This window comes from Micromys minutus, assembly GCF_963924665.1.
Source record: "Micromys minutus genome assembly, chromosome: X".
In the NCBI taxonomy this organism is placed as follows: Eukaryota; Metazoa; Chordata; class Mammalia; order Rodentia; family Muridae; genus Micromys; species Micromys minutus.
In genome coordinates this window covers 78,857,262-78,883,934 of record NC_137970.1, presented here as the reverse complement: position 1 = coordinate 78,883,934, position 26,673 = coordinate 78,857,262, and the positions used below count along the sequence as shown (strand labels likewise).

Below are 26,673 nucleotides of genomic sequence, written 5' to 3'. Positions count from 1 at the left end.
TGAATTTGAGAGAGAGCAAAAAAGTGGTATATGAGAGTATTTAAAGAAAAGGGAAAATGATGTCATTATAAATCATAAAATGGTACATTATATTGTTTACTTTATTTCATCAATATACTTCCTTAATCTCATCATGTCCTTAATTCTTACAGCTAGTTATTATCGAACTATAAATGATCATCATGAACAATGGACATAATATTTGACTATAAAATTTTAGTAAGATATTTTACATGGTGTTAAACTTGAATTAGTGAAGTATATTATTTCTACAAATGATTATGAAAAAGCTCCAAGAGAAACCTAAATAACTAAAATAGTTAAAATACATCTACATTGAAATCCTTCAGCAGCATCTATTGTATACACTTATAAAAATATTGACTAAAACTGGTTTTACAATCCTGTACAATAAAAGAACTTCAACATCCGTGAATTCAAGCTCTACTACAGAGCTATGGTAATAAAAACTACATGGTATTTACATAAAACAGGTTGATTAATGGAATCTAGTTGAAGACCCAGATGTAAAGCCATGCCTCTATGAACATCTGATTTTTGATAAAGGAGCCAGAAATATACAGTGGAAAGTGGAAAGTATCTTTAACAATGTTTCTGATCTAACTGGATGTAGAAGGATGCAAGTAGATCCATAGCTATCACCCTGCACAAAACTCAAGTCCAAGTGGATCAAAGACCTCAACATAAAACCAGAGACACTAAATTTCATAGAAAAGAAAGTGGGAAATACCCTTGAAGGCACTGGTACAGGAGACAATGTCTTGAACAGAATACCAATGGCTCACAAGCTCTTAGATCAACAATTGATAAATGGGACCTCATGAAACTGAAAACCTTCTGTAAAGACGAAAGACACTATCAATAGGACAAAATGGCAGCCTACAGATTGGGGAAAGATTTTCACCAACCCTAAACATATAAAGATTTCAAGAAATTAGACATCGACAAAACAAATTAAAAATGGGTACAAATCTAAAGAGAGAATTTTCAACATAGGAATATCAAATGGCTGAGAAACAGATTAATGTTCAACATCCTTATTCGTCAGAGAAATACAAATCAAAATGACCCTGAGGTTCCATTTTACATCTATCAAAATGCCTAAGATCTAAACTCAAGAGACAGCACATGCTGGTGAGGATGTGGCAAGGGGAACACTTATCCAGTGCTGGTAGGAGTGCAAGCTGGTACAATCACTCTGGAAATCAGCCTGGCAGTTCTTCAGAAAATTGGGATTAGTTCTACCTGAAGACCCAGCTATAGCATTCCTGGGCATATACCAAAAGGATGTTCCATTGTACCTTAAGGACACTTGCTCAAACATGTACACAACAGCTTTTATTTATAATAGCCAGAAACTGAATACAATCTAGATGACCCTCATTGAAAGAATGGATAAAGACAATGTGGTGCATTTATACAATGGAGTATTACTCAGCTATCAAAAATGACATCATGAAATTTACTGGTAAATGGATGGAACTGGAAAAAAAATAAAAAATAAAAATAAAAGCATTCCGGGTGAGGTAACCCAGAAACAGAAAGACAAACATGGTATGTACTCACTTATAGGTGAATATTAGCTTTTAAATAAAGGATAATCATGCTACAATCTACAGACCCAGAAAGGTGAAGTAACTAGTAAGGCTCAAACAGAGGAATACATGATTCTCCCTAGGAAGGGGAAATAGAACAGATATTGTAGGTGACTAGAGGTAGGTGGGGGACAGGAGCAGGATCAGGTTGGGGAAAGATTGAGGAAGAGAGTACTTGGAGTGGCAACTGGTATTTGTGGGCATTTTGGGATGAGATGGAAACCACTGCAGTGGAAACTCGCAGGATTCTATGAGAGTGACCTAGCTAAGACTACTAATACTGGGGGATATGGAACCTGAATCATATATCTCCTGGCAAGGCAAGACTTTCCGTAGAGGGGTTTGGATACCAACCCACCCACAAAAGCTTTGGCCTACAAATTGGCCTACTTGCAAGGTGTGCAGGAGTAAAGGTGGTGCAGAACTCATGAGTGTGGTCAATCAATGGCTGGTCTAACTCGAGACTCATGCTATGAGAGGAGACTCATGTCCAACGCTACTTGAAGGGCCAAGTACCAGAGGTTAGATAGCCCAGGGACCTAGGACAGAATTATATTTGTAGACCAGAGCCTTGAATGACTGTCATCAGAAAGGCTTCATCCAACAATTGATGGGAACAGATGTAGATACCCACAGCCAAACAATAGGTGGAGCTTGGGGAATCCAGCAAAAGAAGAGGAGTAAGGATTGTAGGACCCAGAGAGGTCAAGGTCACCATAAGAAAAGCCAGAGAGTCAACTCACCTGAGCTCCTTAGGGCTCACAAAGACTAAGCCAACAACCAGAGAGTCTCCACGGGACTGACCTAGGTCCTCTGCATATTTGTTACAGTTGGGTAGCTTAGTGTGTTTGTGGAACTCCTAAGAGTGAAAGTGGGGGCTGTCTCTGGCTCTTTTGCCTGCTTTTGGAACCCTTTTGCTCCTAGTGGGTTTCACTTCCAGCCTTAATATGAGGGACATGTCTAGTCTTATTGCAACTTGATATGCCATGTTTGGTTAATATCCTTGGGAGGCCTACCATTTTGTGAAGGGAAATGAGAAGGAATAAAGTAGGGGAGAGGGGAGGTGGGCAGAGATGGTTTGGGGGAAGAGGTGGGAAGGGAAACTTCAATTTCAATGAAATATATGAGAAAATAACAAATAAGAAGGTTTTATTTGTGTCATTTAATTCAGCCAATAAGAGCATATAATATACATGTATTGGTATTGGGATATAGGATATTCTTATGACACACAGCTACCAGCTACTAAAGAAAAAAGGTCAAGGATAAAGGAGAAAATGATGTAATTATAATATAAAAATTAAAAATGTAGAAATGTCTTTGAAATTATATACTAAGTTGAATTTCACTTTTGAAACACGCAATTAAAAAGTCTAGAATTTCATGAAGATAATGTTTGTTGAAATCTAAATTTTAAAGAAAAATCTCACAAGATCTCAGGATGGGAAGAGAGCTTTAGAAAATTCTTATTATTTTAAAAAACACGACGTTATGAAGCAGACATGGCTAGAAATAGGAACCTGGCAAGCATGTCTGCTAAAGTTTCAGACAGAAATCAAAAATGTGTTATTGAGAAAGTGTTTCTTTTATGCACTCTCAAGTGGATTGGTCACATTATATTCTGTTCATAGAGAGTAGAACTTATAAATCGTAAACCTAGATATTTAGCTGAGGATTATTCTAATTAAATATGGACCACTTAGATTCTCTTTCCTATTCACAGTAAAATGTATGAAGAATGATGTTACCAGAGAGGCAATTGTCAAGCAAAAAGGACCCTAAAATGCAAATATTTGGAAAACTGTCAACCTCCAAATATAAAATATTGGAAAGTTTGATCTGGACAAAAGTGTGGCTGGAGAAACATTTGCTCAAAATTTGACTCATATAAAGAGTGTTTTTGTGGTTCACCTTTGTTAGTAAAATGCTTTCCATACAAGCATGTGGATCTGATTTGTATCCCAGAATCCACATAAAAAGCTTGGTTCAGCATTATGCACAGTTTTGGGAAGGCAGAGACAAGTAGTTCTCTTGGATTGACTGGAGAGCCCACCTAACCTACTTGGCAAGCTCCAGGCCAATAAAGAAACCAGGTCCAAGAAGTAAGGTAGATAGCTCCTGAAGAATAATACCCAAGGCTGCCTTTAGGCCTCCACATGGATCTATAGAAGAACACACACATACACACACATATACATACACATGATTGAAGTTATGACTTGGAGATTACCATGATCAGCAAAATAATCCCGACAAAGAATGTGTGTGTGTGTGTGTGTGTGTGTGTGTGTGTGTATGTATTTGGGAAATAGGAATATATTAAGAAAAGTAGAGAGATGTAAATGAAAGAAGACAATGGGGAAAGAAAGATAAATAACATGTAATAAATATTTACACACACACACACACACACACACACACACACAACATGAAAGCAGAATGTAGACTATCTGATGAAGAGAGAGACCTGTGAAGAGGACAAGATAGAGTCGGGAGTTGGAGGATAAATATGAGTGAAGCATACTTATATACATGAATAAAAACATCATAATAAAGTCCATTATTTTGTCCACTAATTAAAATTAATATGTGGCTGGAGAGATGGCTCTGAGTAGCAGAATTTTAGCTGAACTGTTGAGTCTGGTTTTTGAAGTAGCCTTTTTTGTCAGTGACTGTTATCTGTTAGTCTTTGCATAACTTGCAAGGCCTGCTGGCAAACCAGGAAGTCTTTTATGACCCGAGAACTGCTTAGGTGATAGGTCTTTCCAGACAGCCCTTAGATCAGATTACAAGTTTTGGTATGTGGAACTGACTTGTTAAAGGTGCCTTTTGTGTAACAAAGAGAAAGGCTTCTTAGGAAGCTGCCAGTTTAGGGACACTAAACTCTTCCTGCAGTGTCCCCCTTTTCTGGGCTTGATCACTCTGCATTATACAGAACACCCACAGCTCAGCACATAAACATGGTTGTCTGATGAACTGAGTTAAGACAGATGAACTGAGTTAAATCCCTAAGGCCCACAACGCTTGAAGGTTCTCTTCTGACCTCCGTTTGTACTCCATGGAATGTGTACACAGACATATGGGTATAGACATACATAAGCACACATTATAAATAAATGTAATAAAATAAAAAATTGTAACAGATTAGGCTTGTGGCCAGAGATCCAATTACCATAAAAACAGAAGGGTTGCTGGCCTAGAATAAACACGACAGGATATACAGACAGGATTAAATGGAGAAAATATGTCAGTTTTCTAGGATTCTGCAGGCGGGAAACGAGTGTAAGAGATTAAGAACTTTTGCAATGACCAAAATTAACCTGTAAGCCCCACCTGCCCGGAACCAGGTAACTTCCTGGAATGCTGGGAATTGTAGTTCTGGGAAATAACAAAGCCTCATGGAAAAGTATGGTGGCCTATAGGTTTGTCTTTATAAACCTCAGCAACATGTAGCTCGAGCCTATTCTCAAGTAAGGAATTGTCCATAACCAATGTCCATCCTGTTTTACATGTACTTTATGCTCATTGTAACAAGTAAGATCTTAATGCACACTATCAAACCTTTTAAAAAAAAAACAAGCACTGACAAAAATGTATTCGTATACTTTTATGCAAAAATGCTTAAAATTTGTACATTTATCTTTGTTTTTTTAAAATAAAGTGGTTAAAATAAAAAAAAAAAGAAACTTGCTTCAAATTTGGCCCAAAATGGTGGAAGTGGTCTTTCTGTTGAATCTCAGGATTAATACTTTCTACAACGGACTCCAGAAGCACATGAATTAACTCAAAGGATTGACAAATGGAAATACATGAGATTAAAAATATTCTGCACAACAAAGGAAATCACCAATACAGTGAAGAGACAGCCTACAGAATAGCAGAAAAAAATCTTTGTCTTATATAGTTCATACAGAGACTCATGAAAATAATGGGAATAACAAACCAGTTTCTTTTTGGTGTTGGTGTTGGTGTTTTGAGACGTGGACCACTCTTTCTAGCCTTGGCTGGCCCAGAATGTGTGATGTTGACTAGGCTAGCCTTCAATTCAGAAGTCTGTCTGCCTCTGCCTCCTGATTAAATATGCACACTCCTAGACCCAGATTCCAACCAACTTTTGATAGATTTAAGCCTGGCTCCACAAAATGATACCCATTATCTGGTTAAGAAACTATGGCTAGACAGGCATAGGCCCTAGGAAAATCAACTGTTACACTGCTAAATGCTGATGGTATTAAACTGACTCCCAATGATATGCTGATATATCCAATAGATCAGTTCATCTCTCCATCCTTATCTAAGAAGATTCTCTTTGCAGTAGATGGTGACTGACACAAGAGTTACAAAACTGGTCATATTTCTGAGAATAAGAGACTATGGAATGCTCAGCCATAAATAGAATATATATAACACAGCATTTTTGCAGAAAGAGACAATAGATGGCTACAAGAAAGCAATATTTTCTGGTCATAGCAAGGCACCTGAACATATGAACTCATACTGGCTGCAACAGCATGTGTGAAATATGTGCGATCCCAAAATGAGACCAGATCCCAGTATTGAGAGGGCAGTTAAGCACATGATCACATTCCTAGCTGTAGAGATATTGGCAATTGCTAGGCCCTAGGGGAAAAAGAGAAATTCTTTAATAAGTGTAGTCTATGGTATTTTGACTAGTTTCTTATAGCAAACCACACACCCAAGAGTATCTGGGCAGTAGAAATTTGAAAGAGTATTTTTTTATAGGACACAAAATTTGGTAGGTAGGGAAGGAGAAGCATATGTGAGAAGATTTGGGGAAGGGGTATCAACATAATCAAGGTAGTATCAAACTGAAGAACTAATTTTAAATACAGCAAAGTATATATAAATATCATGGTGAAATCCATTACTTCATTATTTTAATTATCATTAAAAACAATAAAATAAATAAGTGGATTCATGAAAAAAGAAGTACTTCTACATCTAGACCAGCAAGCAACAAGAGTGAGCCACATTGGGTAAAACTTGAGCATTTGAAACCTCAAAGCCCACCCCGGATGACACACTTCCTCCAAAAAAGCTACACCCACTTCAACAAAGCTACAACTCCTGATATTATCATGACCTATGAGCCTATACGGGTCATTTTCCTTCTAGCCACTACAAGAAGAAAAGACCAGAAAGATCCTGATGGGGAGGGGGTCACCTATTTGGTCCCAGAGTGTAGAGCAGGATCAGTGAGTGAAGCTACATTAGGAGACTTGGAAAACACAGCATTTAGACAGACAATACCATTCAGAATACCTTGAAAATTAAGGGAAATTTCCTATACTATGTTTTGAACTTGTCTTTATCACATAACTACCATTTTCATTCTAATTTTGTTTTTTTTTTTTTAAAACAATGGGCATGTTTATGCTAATCCTGCCCCATTACTAGAGTCTGGACATCTAAAATGTCTGGTTTTCTTCTTGTTGTTGTTGTTTGTATCTAACCAGCTAATAGTTAAATAACTGTCACCAGGATGGCTCACCTAGGTTTTCTTTACCTGAAGAGTGTGGACTAGAGTTGAGGAAGGTGAAGGTTAAGACTGTTAAGGCTTATTGTGATAGAATATTTTTATGTGTGAAGGATGTGGATTTACATGGAGATTGACAGCAGGCAAATGTGAGTTATGAACTGTTAATCTTCTCTATTCCTATGATTAAAGCTGTAACTCTGAGTACATCAAAAGAAGACATAATGTGGAAATAGAGTAATTACAAATGGGATTAGTTATGGTGAGTTCATAGTTTGGCAGAGTAATTCATGGCTGCAGTTCCAGCACATAGGAGGCTAAACGAAGCAAGAGGTGATAGGCCAGCCTATCCTACATAATAAGATTTTACCTAAAGAGAAGATGAATTTGTACTGGACGAGAGTGGTTCCCCAATCCAGTATGAGTGGCATATTTTTAAAGAAGGAAAATTGGGGGGAGGGGTGCTGGAGACATGGCTCAGTGGTTTAGAACACTTGTTCTTGTCAAGGACCTGGGTTGATTCTCAGTTCTATAAGGTGCCTCACAATCATCTGTAATTCCAGTTTCAGGGGACCTGGCCTCCATGAGTACCAAGTATGCACATCATACAAATATATACATAAACATTAAATACATGTAAAAGAAAGTAGATCTAACTTTTAAAAAGTGAACAACTGGACAGTCAGACACAGTGGACAACTATATGTGCAAGTGATTAATGCAAACAACTTACGGATTAGCATTAGGGCCTTGAAGAATTTTTCTTTTTGCACAGAGATTCAAAACCATAGGCATAGATTGAAAATGATGAGAACCCACTGGCCTGTCATCTTGAGATCTTTTACTACCTCTTTCATGATAATAACCTTCTTTTGCAGCTGCTTGAGATGTTGAGGGTTGGCTGGCATTCTAAAACCAATAAGTAGACAAGATATTTTAAACAAATTCACAAAATTATTTCTCCTCTGAAAAAGTATACAATTGTTTCATACTTTGAAGAATTGTGTAGAATACTGCAATCATACTGCTTTTATAAGAATGATTAAATTTATATCTATCTTGTGTTTAGGGTAAAAAAGATAAAAGTCCTCTTCTGTTACTAGAATTGACCAAATGGATTAAATGACTATTTCTACATATATAGTAATAATACTTCTGGGCACAGCTTTGACAAAGGTGAAGCAACAAGAAAAATGAACTCTTGAAAATATAGACATTTCATTATTGGTATTCTAGTAGACCACTTCTCCTTTGAGAGCTCTTGCTATGTTTACAGAACATGGGTAAAGCTGCCATTACAGATAGAGAGGTGAAACATCCCTCCTGAAGTTGTCCTGTCACTTTACCCTAAAAAAAGTTAGCGCAGCAATTAGTCATATACTCCACCAAGGCATTAAAATCATATGTAATGGACCTGAATTATTTAGAAAACAAAGACAGGGTCTGATGCCTTAAGAAATGCAGAGATTTGCTCCTCTACCGAAAATGACACAACAAGGAAAGGAAGCAGGAACAAAAACTAAAATAATTTTCTTCTCTCAGATTATAATTAAGAGTCAATACACAGCCTCAGTGATAGTGTCAGGCCTTGGGGTCTCTCCTTGAGCTGGATCCCTTTTGAGCCTGTCCCTGGACCTTCTTTCCCTCAGGCTCTTCTCCATTTCCATCCCTGCAGTTCTTTCAGACAGGAACAATTATGGGTCAGAGTTTTGACTATGGGATGGCAACCCCATCCCTCACTTGATGCCCTGTCTTTCTGCTGGAGATGGGCTCTGCAACTTCTCTCTCCCCACTGTAGGGTACTTCACTATTACTGAGGCTATAGAGAGCTCATTAAAAGGAACCTATCATGACTGCCCTCAGAAAGACCCAACAAGCATCTGAAAGAGTCAGATGCAGATATTTGCACCCAACCAATGAACAGAAGGTTCTGACCCCTGTGGCTGAATTAAGGAAAAGCTGGAAGAAACTGAGGAGGAGGGCGACTCTGTAGTAGGACTAGCAGTCTCAATTAACCTGGAACCCCCAGATCTCTCAGAGACTGGATCATTAACCAGGCAGTTGATATGAGGACCCCAACACATATACAGCAGAGGACTACAGGGTCTGGGTTTAGTCAGAAAAGATGCATCTAACCCTCAAGAGAGTGTAGGCCACAGGGAATTTAGAGGTCTGCTGGGGTAGGTAGAGTGGGGATATCATGTTGGAGACAAGGGTGGGGTGGGGAAGGTTATGGGATGTGGAAGAGTCGTAAGGTGGACAGGGGGCGGGAGGATAAAGTCTAGAGTGTAAAAAAAAGAAAGAAAGAAAGAAAGAAAGAAAAGAAAAAGAAATAAATAATAATAAAAAGGAAAAAAAAAAGACTCAACATTTAAGGTACCAATGGTCATTATGATCATACTGCTGCCAGAGATGTACTAGGAGTCTTCTGGCACCATACCTGAAGTGTTTCTGATGCTGGGGCACTTTCCACTGAGTGGTTGTGGGGGATGTACTTTATAGCAGTGATGATCCCCTGAATTGCAATGCGTTTTTGTTCCCTATATTGCAAGTCTTCAATCACCTTTCTCACTTCACTTATTGTTGTCAAGAGTGACTCAGCTGCAAAAGAACAAGTCCCAAGAAATTTTAAGTTTGAAAGAAGAGACATAATTAAAAGTAAAAATTAGATTCCCAACATAGTTTTATAATATGACCCTGCTACGTTAACTTAATTTTTGGAGACTATGTGTTTATGTTTGGTATCCTCTTTAGTATTTGTCATCAAAATATCAGTAAAATACATGTATCAGTCAAATTGTGATACAGGCTTCTTGTCTGAAGTCTGTGTAACAGTAATTGTGCATATTGATTATAACTTATAGATCATATTTCAAACTACAAATCGTTGGTTAATCACTGCCCAGAAAAACATATGTTCATTATTTAAATCATATAGAAAATATTGTATATGTTGCAATCATATACAATACCCAGGAAGATAGCAACATTTAGATGATGATAGCTCAGGTTTTCTATGTTTATTTTTCCAAACATGAAATCATCTCAAGCTTTAACCAAGAACATACTTATTTTTAACTTTGAATATCCTATATTAATTATACTTAAAAGGAAATTAATGCCAATCCTCTCACTACTAACTCAATTCCAATTTCAGCATCCTATTTACTCTAGCATTCCTTTTTATTTAAAAACATGGAATCATATTCTATACAAGAGAAACATCACCATCTGATATGAGATCATGTAGTACCTCATTTAGATATCACTGACATTTCTATGTAATGTCATACAAGTCGAGATTTCTAACTTGAGAGCTGCTTAAGACATTTAATCAAAACTTTATTTACAAGCTATTCTTCCTTCTTCTGTAGACTGTCCTGAAGCTGTTTGTATTTTAATGTTAATTCCACTTCCCCAAGAAGGGCTGGCTAGTCCTGTGACTCCAACTGAACCGTCCCATTTTAATTAGTAAAATAAAGGAAAGCCAGTGACTGGGCAGGGTGAGGGAGGTAGAGAGGGCTGAGAGGTTGGATGAGGTCAGAGGACAGGATTAGAGGTCATTGTGGAGAGCGGGTGTAGCGGCAGTCCAAAAATGGCGCTTGGGACTCCGGCCTAGCCTTTGACTAGCACCTGACTTCCTCCTGCCCCCTCCCCAGATTAGCCACTCCCACTGTGCGAGCTGCACAGGCGCACCCATGAAGTGAGATCAGGCCAGATGAAACGGACCTATGAACTGCAGCCACACAACATGGACTGAGGAGGTGGGGTTGAGAGAGGATAAAAGGACTGCGCTTGGGGGCGGAGGGAGGAGAAAGAGAAACAGAGAGACAGAAAGGAGACAGAAAGATTTTCACTGGCATGCTGTAAGGTTCCTGAATAAACCACTTTGAGAAGAACGCTGTGTCATAGCTCCTTTTCTGCTGGTTGGAGACGGTGGCGACAGGTCATGGCAACATGGAGCTTTCCAAGGACCAGCTTGACCCAGGTGGGGTTTATTGGTGTTAAAAAGCTATGAACATTAAGGATTTTACAGCTCTAATATCTCATATAGAAGGGAAGTTTGTATCTTTGTCTATTTGATGCAATCTTGTGTAGAGGATTTGTGGATTGAGAGTTGAATATATAAACCTGTATAAAAAGCTAGCTATCGGGCTGTGGATTTGTGTTTGTGGGATTTTGGGGTAGAGAAACACCCTGGGACAGTGGCAGAGAGTAGGTGGTAGGAAACCGCCAGGGAAGGGAGTTGTGTGGACCAGTTGAGCCTTGGTGACTGCTCAGACCAGGCGCCAGAGGAGTGTGCGGCTCCAAACTAAAATCGGGCCTGAGGAGTGAGACCTCAGGGCCGACAGAGAGACAAACGTTTGTTATTTTTTAATATTTACTGCAACATTCTTCTACACTCTCTTTATTTTTTCTCAGTCTAATAAAGTAAAATCATTAACGTTTAGGAAACATAACACATGTATTTTCTATCTATATTTGGCATATATATGTATATGTATATTGTACAAAAATAACATATGCTAAACTTGTAGCATTAAATAGCAGAACTAGAAATTATACCAATACCTTTAATAAAGCGACTATACTTGGTAAATGTCTCTGGAACTGGTGGATAGGGATAATATCCACCAATAACAGTGTTCTTTGCTTCCAAATTAGTCTTCGTTTTAATCCACTGAATAATTTTCTTTGCCTTTGAATCATATGTATATGGCTGACCTCGATGACCTCCTTGCCAGAAGGGAGAAATGCAAATACACCAAACAAACAACAAAAAAGTCACTGAAGTACATTTGTGTAGACTTTCAAACATTAAAACAATGTCCGTTTTATAAAAGAGAAAGCAAGTTTACATATTATGTAGTATATTTTACTTATCTACTATGTAGCATAAAATTATCCAAAGACAGTAAACATATCCTAAGAAAATAACAGTTCATGTGGATTTAAACAGAAACTGTTTATATGATAAGAACCATAGGAGGAAATATATATATGTGTACAGACATGTGTGTATGTGATATGATCTGGCTGAATTTAAGGATGTGCAACCCACATATATAGAGAAATAATTTATTTATAGACAAATGATGATACTTAGTAATATAAATTATTTTTTCTTCTTTTTCTCTTAGTCATATAAATTAAATGTGAGGTCTGGGTGCTAAAATTTGAACCACATTTTTATTTGGTATATTATAAAAATAATGTTAACTGAACACTTCTATAACTTTTGGCTAAGATCAAGTATGAAGATCATGTTGACTCTACACTGTGATACCAAACCTAGCAGTCTTTGATGCAGCAAACAATTTTTTTCTATTTTCTATATCAAGTAGTAATCAAAGTAAACCAAATAACATAAATAAAATTTTCCAATGAGCCATGAAAACATTTCCTACCAGCAGTAATACAGGAGTAATCTATTTTGCAGGCCAAATATTGTTTATTAAAATATTCTATGGTCATAATGATGTCAAAGCTATCCTGAAATTGAATGTTATAAGTCACAAATTAATATGTATCAAACGGTTCTAATGTAAAGACAGTATATTCCATTCCCTATAAAGAAGAGATAAAGAAGTTACTCACCAGTAATAAGCACTCTGCTTTCATTTGTCGTGGTGAGATAAAGCAGCTTAGGTACTTGACTGTTATTTCTAACAACTTTCAACTGGGTACACACAAAATATGTCACTATAGAAAATGAAAAACACAGTGAAATTGCTTTTGCATTTTAAAGAGTAGGATCTAATGGAAATTCTCCCTAAGCCTAACAAATGTAGAATTCAGAAAGAACTTTGCTTAAGATGCCAATTCATGTTTACTATGTGTCAAGTCCACCTGAGATGTTGCATTTCTAACATGTTACTAAGGATTCTCTTGCAGCCTTTGACAACTTAGAAGAGATTGACACAGTTATCAAAGAAAATTCAAAACATAAAAAAACCCCTAACTCCAAACTTCCAGGAAATTCAGGACACACTGAAAAGACCAAATCTAAGAATGATTGGAATAGAGGAGAATGAAGATTCCCAGCTCTAAGGACCTGAAAACATCTTCAACAAAATCATAGAAGAAAACTTCCCCAACCTAAAGAAAGAGGTGGCAATAATGGTATAAGAAGCCTATAGAACACAAAACAAATGGGACCAGGAAAAAAGTCCTCTTGTCACATATTATCAAACCACTAAACCCACAGGACAAAGAAGGAATATTAAAAAGCTGCAAGGGAAAAGGGCCAAGTAACATAGAAAGGTAGACCTATTAGAATTACACCAGACTTCTCACCAGTGACTATGAAAGCCAGAAGAACCTGGACAGATGTCATGCAGACTTTAAGAGAGAATAAATGCCAGCCCAGGCTACTATATCCAGCAAAATTCTCAATCAGCATAGATAAAGAAACCAAGATATTCTAGGACAAAACCAAATTCAAACAGTATTTATCTACCAATCCAGCCCTACAGAGGATCCTAGAAGGAAAACACCAACACAAGAAAGGTGCCTATATCAAAGAAAAGACAAGATATTAAGCATCACATCACATAGCCAAAAGGAGAACTGGAAGCACATAAGGCCACCCACAAAAATTAACATAACAGGAGCCAACAGTCATCTGTCTTTACTGTCTCTCAATATTCATGGACTCAAATCGTCTATAAAAAGATATAAGCTAACAGACTGGATATGCAAACAGGAACCAGCATTTTGCTGCATACAAAAAACATACATCAATAATAAAGACAGACATTATCTCAGAATAAAACAATGGAAAAAAGTATTCCAAGCAAATGGTCCCAAGAAACAAGCTGAAGTTGCTACCCAAATAGACAATAAAATAGACTTAAAACTAAAAGTTATCAAGCATGATGAGGAAGGACTCTTCATATTCATGAAAGGGAAAATCCACCAAGAGAAAATCCTAGTTGTGAATATCTATGCCCCAAATTCAAGGGCACCTACATTTATTTTAAAAAAGTTTATTAAAGCTCAAAACTCACATTGAACCCCACACAATAATAGTGAGACACATCAGCACCCCACTCTCATCAATGCACAAGATATTGAAACAGAAATTAAAGAGACACGGTGAAACTAATAGAAGTTATGAACCAAATGGATTTAACAGACATTTACATAACATTTCACCCTAAAACAAAAGAATATACCTTCTTCTCAGCACCTCATGGTACCTTCTCAAAAAATGACCATATAATTGGTCACAATGTAGGCCTCAACAGATACAAGAAGATTGAAATAATCCCATGCTTCTTATCAGATCACCATGGACTAAGGCTGGTCTTTAATAATAACAAAAACAACAGAGCGCCCACATTTGCATGGAAGTTGAACAATCATAAATTGGTCAAGGAAGAAATAAAGAAATAAATTAAACACTTTTTAGAATTTAACAAAAACAAAGGCACAACATACCCAAACTTATGGGATGCAATGAAAGCAGTAATAAGAGGAAAACTCATAGCTCTGAGTGTCTCCAGAAAGAAACTGGAGAGAGCATACACTAGCAGCTTGACAGCACATCTAAAATCTCTAGAACAAAAAGAAGCAAATGCACCCAAGAGGAGTAGACAGAGGAAATAATCAAACTCAGGGCTGAAATCAAACAAATAGAAACAAAAAGAACTTTACAAAGAATCATCAAAACCAGGAGCTGGTTCTTTGAGAAAATCAACAAGATCAATAAACCCCTAACCAGACTAACTAGAGGGCACAGAGAGAGTATCCAAATTAGCAAAATCAGAAATGAAAGGGGAGACATAACAGCAGAAACTGAGGAAATTCAAGAAATCATCAGATCCTACTACAAAAGCCTATACTCAACAAATCTGGAAAATCTGGAGGAAATGGACAAATTGTTAGACAGATACCAGGTACCGAAGTTAAATCGGGATCAGATAAACCATCTAAACAGTTCCATAAGCCCTAAAAAATAGAAGCAGTCATCAAAGGCCTCCCAACAAAAAAAAATCCCAGGACCAGATGGGTTTAGTTCAGAATTCTATCAGACTTTTATAGAAGGCCTAATACCAATACTCTCCAAACTATTCCACAAAATAGAAACAGAAGGAACACTGCACAGTTCCTTATATGGAGCCACAATTATGCTGATACAATACAAATCACACAAAGATCCACGAGAGAAAGAAAACTTCCGACTGATTTTTCTTATAAATATTGATGCAAAAATACTCAATAAAATTCTGACAAACTGAATTCAATAACACACCAAAACAATCACCCATGATGATCAAGTAGTCTTCATCCAATGGATGCAGGGATTGTTCAATATATGGAAATCCACCAATGCAATCTACTATATAAACAAATTCAAAGAAAAAATACACATGATCATCTCATTAGATGCTGAGAAAGCATTTGACAAAATTCAGCACCCCTTCATGTTTAAAGTCTTGGAAAGAACAGGAATTCAAGGCTCATCATATCGAAACATAGTAAGAGCAGTATACAACAAACCAGTAGCCAAAATCAAACTAAATGGAGAAAAACTTGAAGCAATCACAGTAAATACAGGGACTAGACAAGGTAAGGCAAAGGACATAGTCAATGAGACAAATCGGCAATCTACAGACTGGGAAAAAAAATCTTCAATAAACCCACATTCTATAGAAGGCTAACACTCAAATATATAAATAACTCAAGAAGCTAACCAACAAAACAAAACAAAATTAAAAACCAAAAAAAAAAAAAAACCAAAAAACAACCCAACAAACAAACAAAAAACCAACAACAACCAAAAAACCACAACCCAATAAAAAATGGGTATAGAACTAAACTGAGAATTTACAATAGAGGAATCTTGAATGGCTGAGAAGCACCAAAAGGAATGTTCAGAAAGTCTTTAGTGATCAGAGAACTACAAATCAATATGACCCTGAGATCCTACCTTATACCAATCAAAATGGCTAACTTCAGTTGACAACACATGCTGATGAGGATGTGGAGAAAGAGGAATACTCCTCCACTGTTAGTGGGATTGCAAACTGGTACAGCCACTCTGGATATCAATTTGAGGTTCCTCAGAAAATTGGAAATAGATCTACCTAAAGACCCAGCAATACCATTCTTGGGAATAAATCCAAAATCTGTTCCACCATGCCACAGGGGCACATGCTCCACCATGTTTATAGCAGACTTATTTATAATAGCCAGAAGCTGGAAAGAGCCCAGATGTTCATCAACAGAGGAATGCATACAGAAAGTGTGGTACATTTACACAATGGAGTACTACTCAGCTATTAGAAACAATGACATCATGAAATTCATAGGCAAATGGATGGAAATAGAGAACATCATGCTGAGTGAGGTCACAAAAAGAACACACATGGTATGCACTCACTGATAAGTGCATACTAGCCCCAGAAAGCTTTGGATACCCAAGAAACAATTCACAGACCCTATGAAGCTCAAAAAGATGGAAGGCCAAAATGTGGAAGCCTAAGTCTTTCTTAGAAGGGAGAACAAAGCACTTACAGGAGGAAATGCAAGGTCAAATAGAGGAACAGGGATTGAAGAAAAGATCACTCAGAAGCTGCCTCACCTGGGGATCCACCACATGTGTAGCCACCAAATCCAAGCACTATTGCTGATGCCAAGAAGTACTTACTGGCAGGAACCAGATAGAGATGCCTCCTCGGGGACTATGCTAGAGTCATTTTGATACTGCCAAGGATGCTTGCAGCTAACCAACTGACTGAACTCTGCAACCCCAATGAGGGAGCTAAAGAATGGACTGAAGGAGCTGAAAGGGTTTGCAACCTCATGGGAAGATAACATTATCAACCAACCAAACCCTCCAAAACTCTCATGGACTAAAACACCAACCACTGAGCACACACTGAGAGACCTATGGCTCCAGTTGTATATATAGCTGAAGATAGCAGTGTCTGGCATCAATGTGAGAAGAGGCTTTTGGCCCAGGGAGGGCATGTTTTCCCAATGTAGGGGAATGCCAAGGCAATGGGGTGGAGAGGGTGATTAGGAGGGAGTGCAGAGTTGTGAAGGCAAATGGAGGGGGAGGGGGATGGGAATGGGATGGGGGAAAGAGATAACATCTCAAATGTAAATACAGAGTATCTAATAAGAAATGAGAGTGAGTGAGATAACCCAGTCACAAAAGAATAGACATAATATGCAGTCACTGATAATGGGATGCTAACCCCAGAGGCTCGCACTGCCCCAGAAACAACTCACAGACTGTGTGAAGTCCAAGAAAAAAAAGAAAACAAAACAAGACAAAACAAAAAAAAAATCTTTATACAACAAGAAAACTTTGACTATTTCCATGTTACATTTTGTTTTACATGTACTTTATGCCCATTGTAACTATTAAGTTTTCAATGCATACTATCAAACCTTTAAAAAAATCAAGTACTGACTAACAAATATATTCATACAGTTTTATGTAAAAATTATTTTAAAATCTGAAAAAAAAGTACTGACAAAAATGTATTGTATAATTTTATGCAAAAATGCTTAAAATCTGTACATTTATCTTTGTTTTGTAAAATAAAGTTGTTAAAAAAAAAGAAAGGCCAAAAGGAATTTGCTTGCTATTAAAAGACATCTGAGCAAAGCTGCCAAGCTGCTCTAGGCACTGTCTTTGGCTGCTCCCAGGTTGTTACCCTTCTTAAGGGAACGTGCAGGTATTTGTTCTTTTAGAATGAAACAGACATTGTTCTGGCACTTGTGAGTTCATTAAAACATCGACTCTTTTATATAAAAAAAACAAAACAAAATATGAAATGTTATTCATTATTATTTTTTAATGATGGAGAAGTTGAATAACATTAAAATGTTTCAAAAATAAAAAAAAAAAACAAAAAAAAAGAAATGAGAACAAACAATTCAAGCGAACTTACATCTTCACACAGATATGCATGCAGGCTAAACTATGACAATTAGTCTGCCTTTGAATGGAAAAAATTATACAAGAAATGGGAGTTTCTTAAAGGTTAATTATGAAGCTGTAAGACAAGGGAAAAACAGGATCGGTTAGAGTACTGTGGGAGTACAGAAGTTAAGTAATAAGATCATTCCTCCTCTGTCGAGACAAAGACCTCACAATATGAGTGAAATCATTACCCTTTCCCGCTGGACCAGTTCATAAGAGTCATTAGAGACATATGGTTATAACTGGCTAAGGTGCCTATGAATATGTATGACATACAGGAGAGATACAGAATAGGGGAGAGTTGAGCATATGAGGGGCAGTGTTCTGATGCTCAGTTTCCCAGGCCGGATAGGATTCTGCTTACAGCAGAGTTAAGAAGAAAGTTACTCCATCAGGGAACTTAGAGAAGCAAAATCCTATAGTGGTTTACTGAACTCCATGGTATGAGGTGATCTGGTGAACCTGAATGATTTAGACCACCATGCAACAGGGGTTATAAAATGTGACAGCAGTCAAGATGAAATGAGGGAAAGAAGCAACAGACAATAGGGCCTGTCTGAATCACTCAACACCCTTTAAAAATCAATTCAGAATGGATCAAAGCCCTTAATGTGTCCCGAAACTCAGAAAGCACTAAAGCAAAACACTTTTAAGATGTAGGTACATGCAATTACTTTCTGAATGGGAGTCCAACAGCTTCAGAAATAACAGCCAGAATTGGCAAAGGAGATTGAATCTAACTTAAAAGCTTCTGCACAGCTAAGGAAACATCAGAATGAGGAGAGAATTTAAAAATCAAAGAAAATCTTTGCCAGCCATTTTTCTGAAACAGAATTAGTATCCAGATATATGAAAAGCCAAAAACCTACAGGTCAAAGGAACAAGTTTTCTGATCAATAATTGGGGAAATGATTTTAAAATATAATTCACAAAAAGATGTACAGACGGGGACTTGGGATGGAACATAGTAGAATGCTTGTCCAGTGTGCAGGAAGGCCTTGGTTTGATCTCTAACCCACAAACTGGGATACACAAGATTCTTTTTTTTAAGTAAAAAAAAAAAAAACCTATTGGTTTATAAATGTACAAGAAAGTACTCAACATTCTTAGCCAGCAGGAAAAGGCCATTAAAAAAACTACACTGAGACTCCATCTCAGCCCAGTCAGAGTGTCTACAATCAAGAAATCAAAACACATCAAACTCTGGAAAGGGTGTGAAGCAAAAGCAAACTGTCAACACTGCTGGTCAGAATGTAATTAGTACAGAAACTATAAAAATCAATATTAAGGTCTCCAGACTCCCGAAACAGAGCTGCCTATGGTTCAGTATTACCACTCCTGAAGGAGTCAGAGGCAACATACAAGAGATGCTTGAATGAAGCTTGAATACTTATGCTTACTTTAGCATCATTCACAACACCAAGGTATATAAAAGTAGCCTAGGTACCTTCAGTGGGTTAAATAGAAGAATACATATATGTGTGTGTGTGTGTGTGTGTGCGTGTGTGCGCACACACATAATTTATTCAGTCATAAAGAATAAAATCATGTTATTTTCAGGAAAATGGATTGATGTATTTAGAGATTACCATGTTAAGTAAAATAATCCAGAGTCAGAAAGGCATTAATTGCATTTTCTGTCACTGGTAGAAGCTAGATGTTTAAAAGACAAGAAAGGAAGAAGATCACTATTTGGGAAATATAAGAGGATCAGTAGGAGGTGTTATGGAAATAAGGAGTAACACTCTGTGCTTTAAATCATAAGCTAACTCCTGAATAAACAAGAAGGTGATTAATATAGACTATTAAAAACATATATTTTCTTTTAGGTGTATGAGAGTTTGCCTGCATGTATTTATGTGTATGATGTGCTTGCCTAATACCCACAGGAGTCAGAAGACAGCATCCAATAACCTGGAACTGGAACAATAGATGATTGGGAGATACCATGGACCAAACCTAGGTCCTCTACAAGAATAGCAAGTGATTTCAAACCCTGAGCCAATCACTCCAGCCCCCATCTTATTATCTCTAAGTTCCCATTGCTGCTTTGAAAAATGAAAAGAGCAAAGTATGGAGTACTTGGGTAAATATTTTCAAAGACTTCTGGCTGCGATGTAGAAAACAGCTGTACTATGAATGGTTGCTCTGAAGTCCCGTCAGTGATGTGAATCCAGCGGTATGACCAAAAGTCTTCACTGTTCTCTATATGGATAGAGCAGGGAGATACATGAAGGCCATTGTGTGCACATGAACACAATACTCTTCACATTTAACCACTGACAGTTTCAAATTTAAAAGCTTACCTTTCTTTTTTGACCGTTGCACTCTCCCCACAAACGATAACACACCAATTACATCCCAGATGCTATTTTCTGGCATATCGTCTAGTTCTGATCTGAAAAATAAAATGTTCAATAGATGATTTATATCTTTAAAAGGACAAGACATTCTTCAGGAATAACTATGAAAAGACCTGTTTGAATAATTGAAACAGCTTCTTCTGGGTAGATTTTGAATAAGTTATAATCCATTATTTTTTGGTTAACTTACATTTAAAGATTACTACTTAAGAGACATTACAAGGAACTATTTTACCTTGTAATAAATCGGTTAATTAGTTTTGGCAATTTCCACTCTGATTTCAACTGCTTTTCTGGAATGATAATTATGTTAGTTGGAGGATCTCGAAGATTCAGGCAGATTTCTGGAAAAAAAAATGTACATTACTTTAGTACATTCGTTTCCATAAATTACAAAGTAACACAATCAACTGAACTCCCTTTCCTTAATTTTTGTTCCAGACAGTGTCTCAACTGTGTCTAACTGACTCCTCTGAAACTCTCCATGGACACCAGGTTGGCTTTGAACTCACAGAGATGTGCCTGTCTCTGCCTCCCAACTGCTGGGATTAAAGATGTGAGCCATCACGTCTAGTTTAGACTCAAAAGCATTTATTATTTGGTATGTAATGAAAAGAGGGCATAAAAGAGAATGATCATATATAAAGCCATCTATTACCATTAGGAAATATAGCCTTAGTTTTATAAGGAAAGTTTCATCATTTATAAGTAAATCATTTATAGATTTACTTGGTCTTTTAAAATGATTATATATAGTACTTTTCTCTAACCTCTGCTTATAACCTCTCCTTTTGCTTATCACATTTTAGTTATAGGCATTATGATTTTGTTTAACTGTATTTTGTTATCATACCTATCTGTTATCCATTAGGCTGATATTTAAGGGTAAGCTTACTAATATATTAATTACAGTTATGTCTCCAATCTGTAGCACCCTGGCATAACTGCCCCCCTTTCCCTTCATTAACTAACTTAAGATATGTTCTCTGAAAGATGAGAGGTATATATTTCTCAACTCCAAGTTGAGAACCTCTTAGAATCAACTAAGAGGTATGAAAGATACAAAGATGCCTTTGTGTCCTCGGAATAATTAAAATAATATCTCTATTGTTGGGAACAATTCCAGTGGTTCTTAAATCTCCCCAGCTGACTCTAATGTACAGCCAGAACTGAGATATATTGAGTAGATAGTCTAGGTACAATGTAATTGGCAGTTGGCTGATCATTTTTATAAATTAAAGTTTTCCAGGAACACAGCCATTATCATTCATTTACACATCAACCACTGTGGCCTCCTCTTTCCACAATATAGAGTGGTTACAGTGTCAACTCTAGTGTTAGCCGAGACTGAAATATTTCTTCTCTGGAATTTTACATCAAGAATTTATTGATCTCTGATAGAGAATGAAGAATAAAAACTCTACTAGTAATCACAATTATATGGGAAACAGAGACAGCTACTATACTAATAAGAAGGAAAGCTGTTTTTAAAGAACAAAGGGCATATTTTAAATATATTATCACCAGGTTCACTGTCACTTTGAAATAATTATGTATTTGCATTTACATATTTGAAGGCAGGAATATCTTTATATTTTCAAGAACAGTTTTCTATCATAAAATGTGAAATTATAGTTTTATTCTAATTTTATATTATGGCTGCTTATTTATTGACTGTGCTCTGTCTACTGTCCTAATCTTCATGTGAGTTTAAGACTCAGAAGCAACAACTAGAATCAGACAGACTTATAGACATATCTACAGAAATGTAAGAAGTATAATTTAAATTAAGACTTAGGTCTAGGTTACCTCACTCAGTATAACCAAATAGTAGTATGCATGGAGGGACCCATGGCTCCAGCCGCATATGTAGCAGAGGATGGCATAGTCTGGCATCAATAGGAGAGGCCCTCGGTCCTGTCCAGGCTAGATGCCCCAGTGTAGGGAAATGCCAGGGTGGGGAGATGGGAGGGAGTGGGTGGTTTTGGGAGCACCCTCATAAAAGCAGGGGGAGGAGATGGGATAGGGGGTTTCCAGAAGGGAAACTGGGAAAGGGAATAACAGTTGAAATGTAAATAAAAAATATATCCAATTAAATAAAAACAACTGTAAAAAACAATTTTAAAAGACTCGGCACAAATGCTCATATCAAGGCTGGATGAGGAAGAGTCACAAGAATAGGCCAAAAGAGAAACATCCCCACTCTCAGGGCTAAGAGTCCCACAAAAACATCAAGCTAACAACCAAACAACCATAACATGAATGTAGTGGACTTAGTGCAGACCCGTAAAGGCACCCTGGTTACAGCTTCTGTCTCTGTGAGCCCATATGAGCCCTGATTACTTTATTCTGTGGGCCGTGTTCAGTATATCTTCAACTGCTCAGGATCACTTACTTGTGGATCATAGCTCTGGATCTTTAGATTTGAGTGTATAACCAGAAGTTTCCAGAGAAGCCGGAAAATTAAAAAGAGAATGTGGTCTGAGCATAGATAAGAAAGAGCTCTAGAGACAAGGATGGCAAGACACAGGGTACTCCAAGGGGGGAAGAGGGAAAAGAGGAAAGGGACTTAAACTGTTAATCAAGAGGAGAGAGGGAGGGTAATATTGAGCGTGAGGGAGGAAGGAGAGAATAACTCTAAACATGGTGAAAATTCATAGGGAAACAATTTAATAAGCTTACTCAGAAGATGCATACTATACTAATGTGTGTGTGTGTGCGTGCACACACACACACACACACACACACACACAGAGAGAGAGAGAGAGAGAGAGAGAGAGAGAGAGAGAGAGAAAACACAGTTTAAATAGAGCCAAATGGGGTGATAATACTTTCCTCAATAGCTATCATCATACAGATGTATAAAAAGATACACAGATGCACATACCACCAGCACCACACCAAAAAAATAAACAAAATCAGAATTGTGCCAAGCACAGAAAACCTCCATTTATGTTTTTCCCCCTAGAACATCCAATATAATTTCTAATTGTATTCTAAAAGCTTATCCTTATACCTAAAAATAATTGCAGCATTAGCCCTTCTTTTTGGAACAGATAGAGACTATTACAGATATCCACAACTGGTCAAAATAATAAGTAACACAGGTGCTCAGCTCCGGGAGATTATGTCCACAACACAACTCACAACGCTAAGGCTCAGGAACAGTTGAGGAAGATACATGGTAAGAACAAGAGATCCAGGAAGCCTGCTGCTCCTGTAGGTTCTAGAGATGACAGAGACACTACAAATATGAAATATCAACAATATGGTTGCCTAAATAAGACCTGCTTAACAATACTAGTTGGCATGCTGACATAGATGGGGTAAATTTCATAAAACCCCACCCTGATTACAGAGTTAAAGGCAATAAATTAGTGCAGAGAGAGGGAGAATAAGTTCCCTCCAGGGACAAGCTCTCTGATAGATTATCCCATCTCAACTAGTCATCCCTAAAGACATATCCATTAGGCAACACTAAGCAAAATACTGTAATAGTTAAATATGTACATATATATATATACATATACCTATTATATATGTATATACATGTAATACCTGCATAAGGTTCATGAATTTGAGTGGAGCAGTTGGAGGAATAAGAGGAAGAGCAATAAGTCAAGTATGAAATTCTCAAAATTAAATTAAATTTAAAAACAAATCATCTATAAAAACCGAAATTTAGTGCAAGGAATACTGGACCAGGTATCAAGAGAATATGGTAATTTAGATTTGTCATGAATAAAGTCATTTTTATCATATCTTCTATTGACTTGGAATATCCCAATCCCTACTAAAGTAATTTTGTCTTTTGGATATGTCAGCTGATGGAAATTAATTTATAATTCCCATTGGTAAGAGTGTATGTTGTCAATTATTAACAGCTTCTTCTGGCAAACTTTTGTGGTATTTGTACAAGTAATCCTCAAAGTATCTATTGACTTATTTTCATCTTTTCCATGATGAATATTTAATGATATAAAGGACCACATGTGCAAACTATTTAGATAATAATTTCTTCCTAGCAAGAGTTAAACAATCTTTGCAGAATAGTTAAGGATTTAATAAAGAATCAAGGGGTTTCCCAAATAGACTCATATTTAATAAAGCAAATATCATCTGCTGTTTTCATGTGAGCAAATAAGCTTAGCAAATTAGCTGAAGAATTAAGAATAAATACACAAGAAATACAAGTCAGAAAATTAATTATGAGCCAGCAACAATACTTAAAATCTCACATGAGTTTGTGAAAAACTCTGAAAATACTAAATTTAAAAAAATACACGCATATCTAGCAACTATTTGTGATGATTTGCACATGCTTGGCCTAGGAAGTGGCACTATTTGGAGGTGTGGCCCTGTTGGAGTAGGTGTGTCACTGTGGGTGTGGACTTTAAGACCCTCATCCTAGCTGCCTGGAAGCCAGTATTCTGCGAGCAGCCTTCAGATGAAGATGTCAAATTCTCAGTTCCTCCTGCACCATGCCTACCTAGATGCTGCCAGGCTCCCACCTTGATGAAAATGGACTGAATCTCTGAACTTGTAAGCCAGTCCCAATTAAATGTTGTCCTTCATAAGAGTTGCCATGGTCATGGTGTCTGTTCACAGCAGTAAAACCCTAAGACACTATTAAAGTTTAATATTTTAAAACATTTGAAGAAGTTGGTTTTCAAAATCTTGATTATAATACTAATTATAAAAATAATCTGTGCTAGGAATGGTGGCACACACATGTAATCCCAGTGAGGCAGAAGGATTGCTGTAAATTTCATGTGATGATGGCCTACAAAGTAATTTCCATGAGTGCTTGGGTTTCAGACTAGCTAAAACAATAACAAAAGTCCTTTCAAGATTATATCAACTGTCAAAAACAAAAGGTTACTTAATAATAGTGTGTTGAAAGTTTCCTGATTTTTATAACTGTATTGTGATTGTGCAGTGGAATCTTTTTTCTTTTTTTCTGTTGTCCTTTCTTTTGTCTTTCTTTCTTTCCTTTATTTCTTTTGAAATAAAGTCTTACCACAGAGCAAGGATGGCCTTGAACTTGTATTCCTGCCTTATTCTGCCAAGTGACAGGATTACAAGTGTGCACGAGTACAGATATCTAGAATATTCTTGATCTTTATAAATACATATTATTACTGATTAGGAATTCGAAACTATGCAATGATGTATGATGGCTATTACTTTCTCCCAAATGGTAAAGAGTGTGTGTGGGGGGGGGGGGTGTGGGTGTGTGTTCAGAGAAAAAAATTAAAAAGCAAAAAATGAAAATTAATACCTAATGAGTTAAGGTAATATGGGAGTCCTTTATAACATTCATTCAACTGTAATATGAGTTTTAAAATTATTTTAAAATGCAAACTTAATCTCATATGTGAAAAAACTATGTTTTTTCTCCTTCATTCAGTTTTGTTTCAAGTAGTACTGTCATAAAAATATACCTTAAGGACTATAAACTTTATCCTAATCTATTTGTCTTTCCCATGCCTCCTTGGGTTAAATCATGCCTCAGTGTTTGTCATTCACTTGAAAACCTTCTTCTTCTTACATATGTTCTGTATCTATAAAGATAAAGACTGTGTGCTTGTGTTTCTATTTTGGTACATTGTGTAATATTTTATAACATCTTCTACTTTATGGAGTTATTCAACAGTATCATTCATACTTTCTTGATTATAATGTTGCCCATTAAAAAAAAAAACTAAAGGCATTACATTATAAAGTTAACACGCATCAGCAAGATGGTTCAGTGGTTAAAAGCACTTGACATGTAAACCTGATCATTTGAGTTTGATCCTTAGATCACAAGGTGGATTGAAAGAACAGATTCCCAATGTTGTCCTCTGACTTCTAAAAGCACATGCGAACACACACACACACACACACACACACACTCACACACTCAAACATTTATACACACAGAGAGACAAAGAGACAGAGAAACAGAGAGAGGAGGGTTGGGGAACCCTTAAGGACAGAAGGGGAGAAGGAGGTGGGAGAAGAGGCAGGCTCACAGTACACATCATACACATATACACAGTAATGAAATATTTTTAATTTAATATAAATCCTTTTAGTATAGTACTAAATGATAACTATAAAATGTGCTCAAGTGATTAACCTAATATTACACACCAAATATGAACAAAAACAAATTTAAGTATATCCCAAATGGAGCTTATTCTTATTCTTTGGCCAACAATAAACATCTCAGAGATAACTGTTCTTAATAAATGGACTAATAAGTTAACC

General features: G+C 36.8%; 1 protein-coding gene across 2 annotated transcripts in view; it reads right to left on the bottom strand.

The window, feature by feature from the left end:
* Positions 1–26,673, bottom strand: part of RADX (RPA1 related single stranded DNA binding protein, X-linked) — a gene marked incomplete at both ends in the record, with an annotated part of 66,951 nt that overhangs the window by 28,236 nt on the left and 12,042 nt on the right. The window contains 7 exons of one of the 2 annotated variants that reach the window (XM_080909723.1): positions 7,847–8,022; positions 9,554–9,714; positions 11,686–11,850; positions 12,712–12,816; positions 20,138–20,260; positions 20,362–20,453; positions 20,654–20,762. In XM_080909723.1, the coding sequence (XP_080765849.1) occupies positions 7,847–8,022; positions 9,554–9,714; positions 11,686–11,850; positions 12,712–12,816; positions 20,138–20,260; positions 20,362–20,453; positions 20,654–20,762 (931 nt within the window). The remainder of the gene's footprint in view (positions 1–7,846; positions 8,023–9,553; positions 9,715–11,685; positions 11,851–12,711; positions 12,817–20,137; positions 20,261–20,361; positions 20,454–20,653; positions 20,763–26,673) is intronic. The other variant, XM_080909724.1, reaches the window with a different exon arrangement.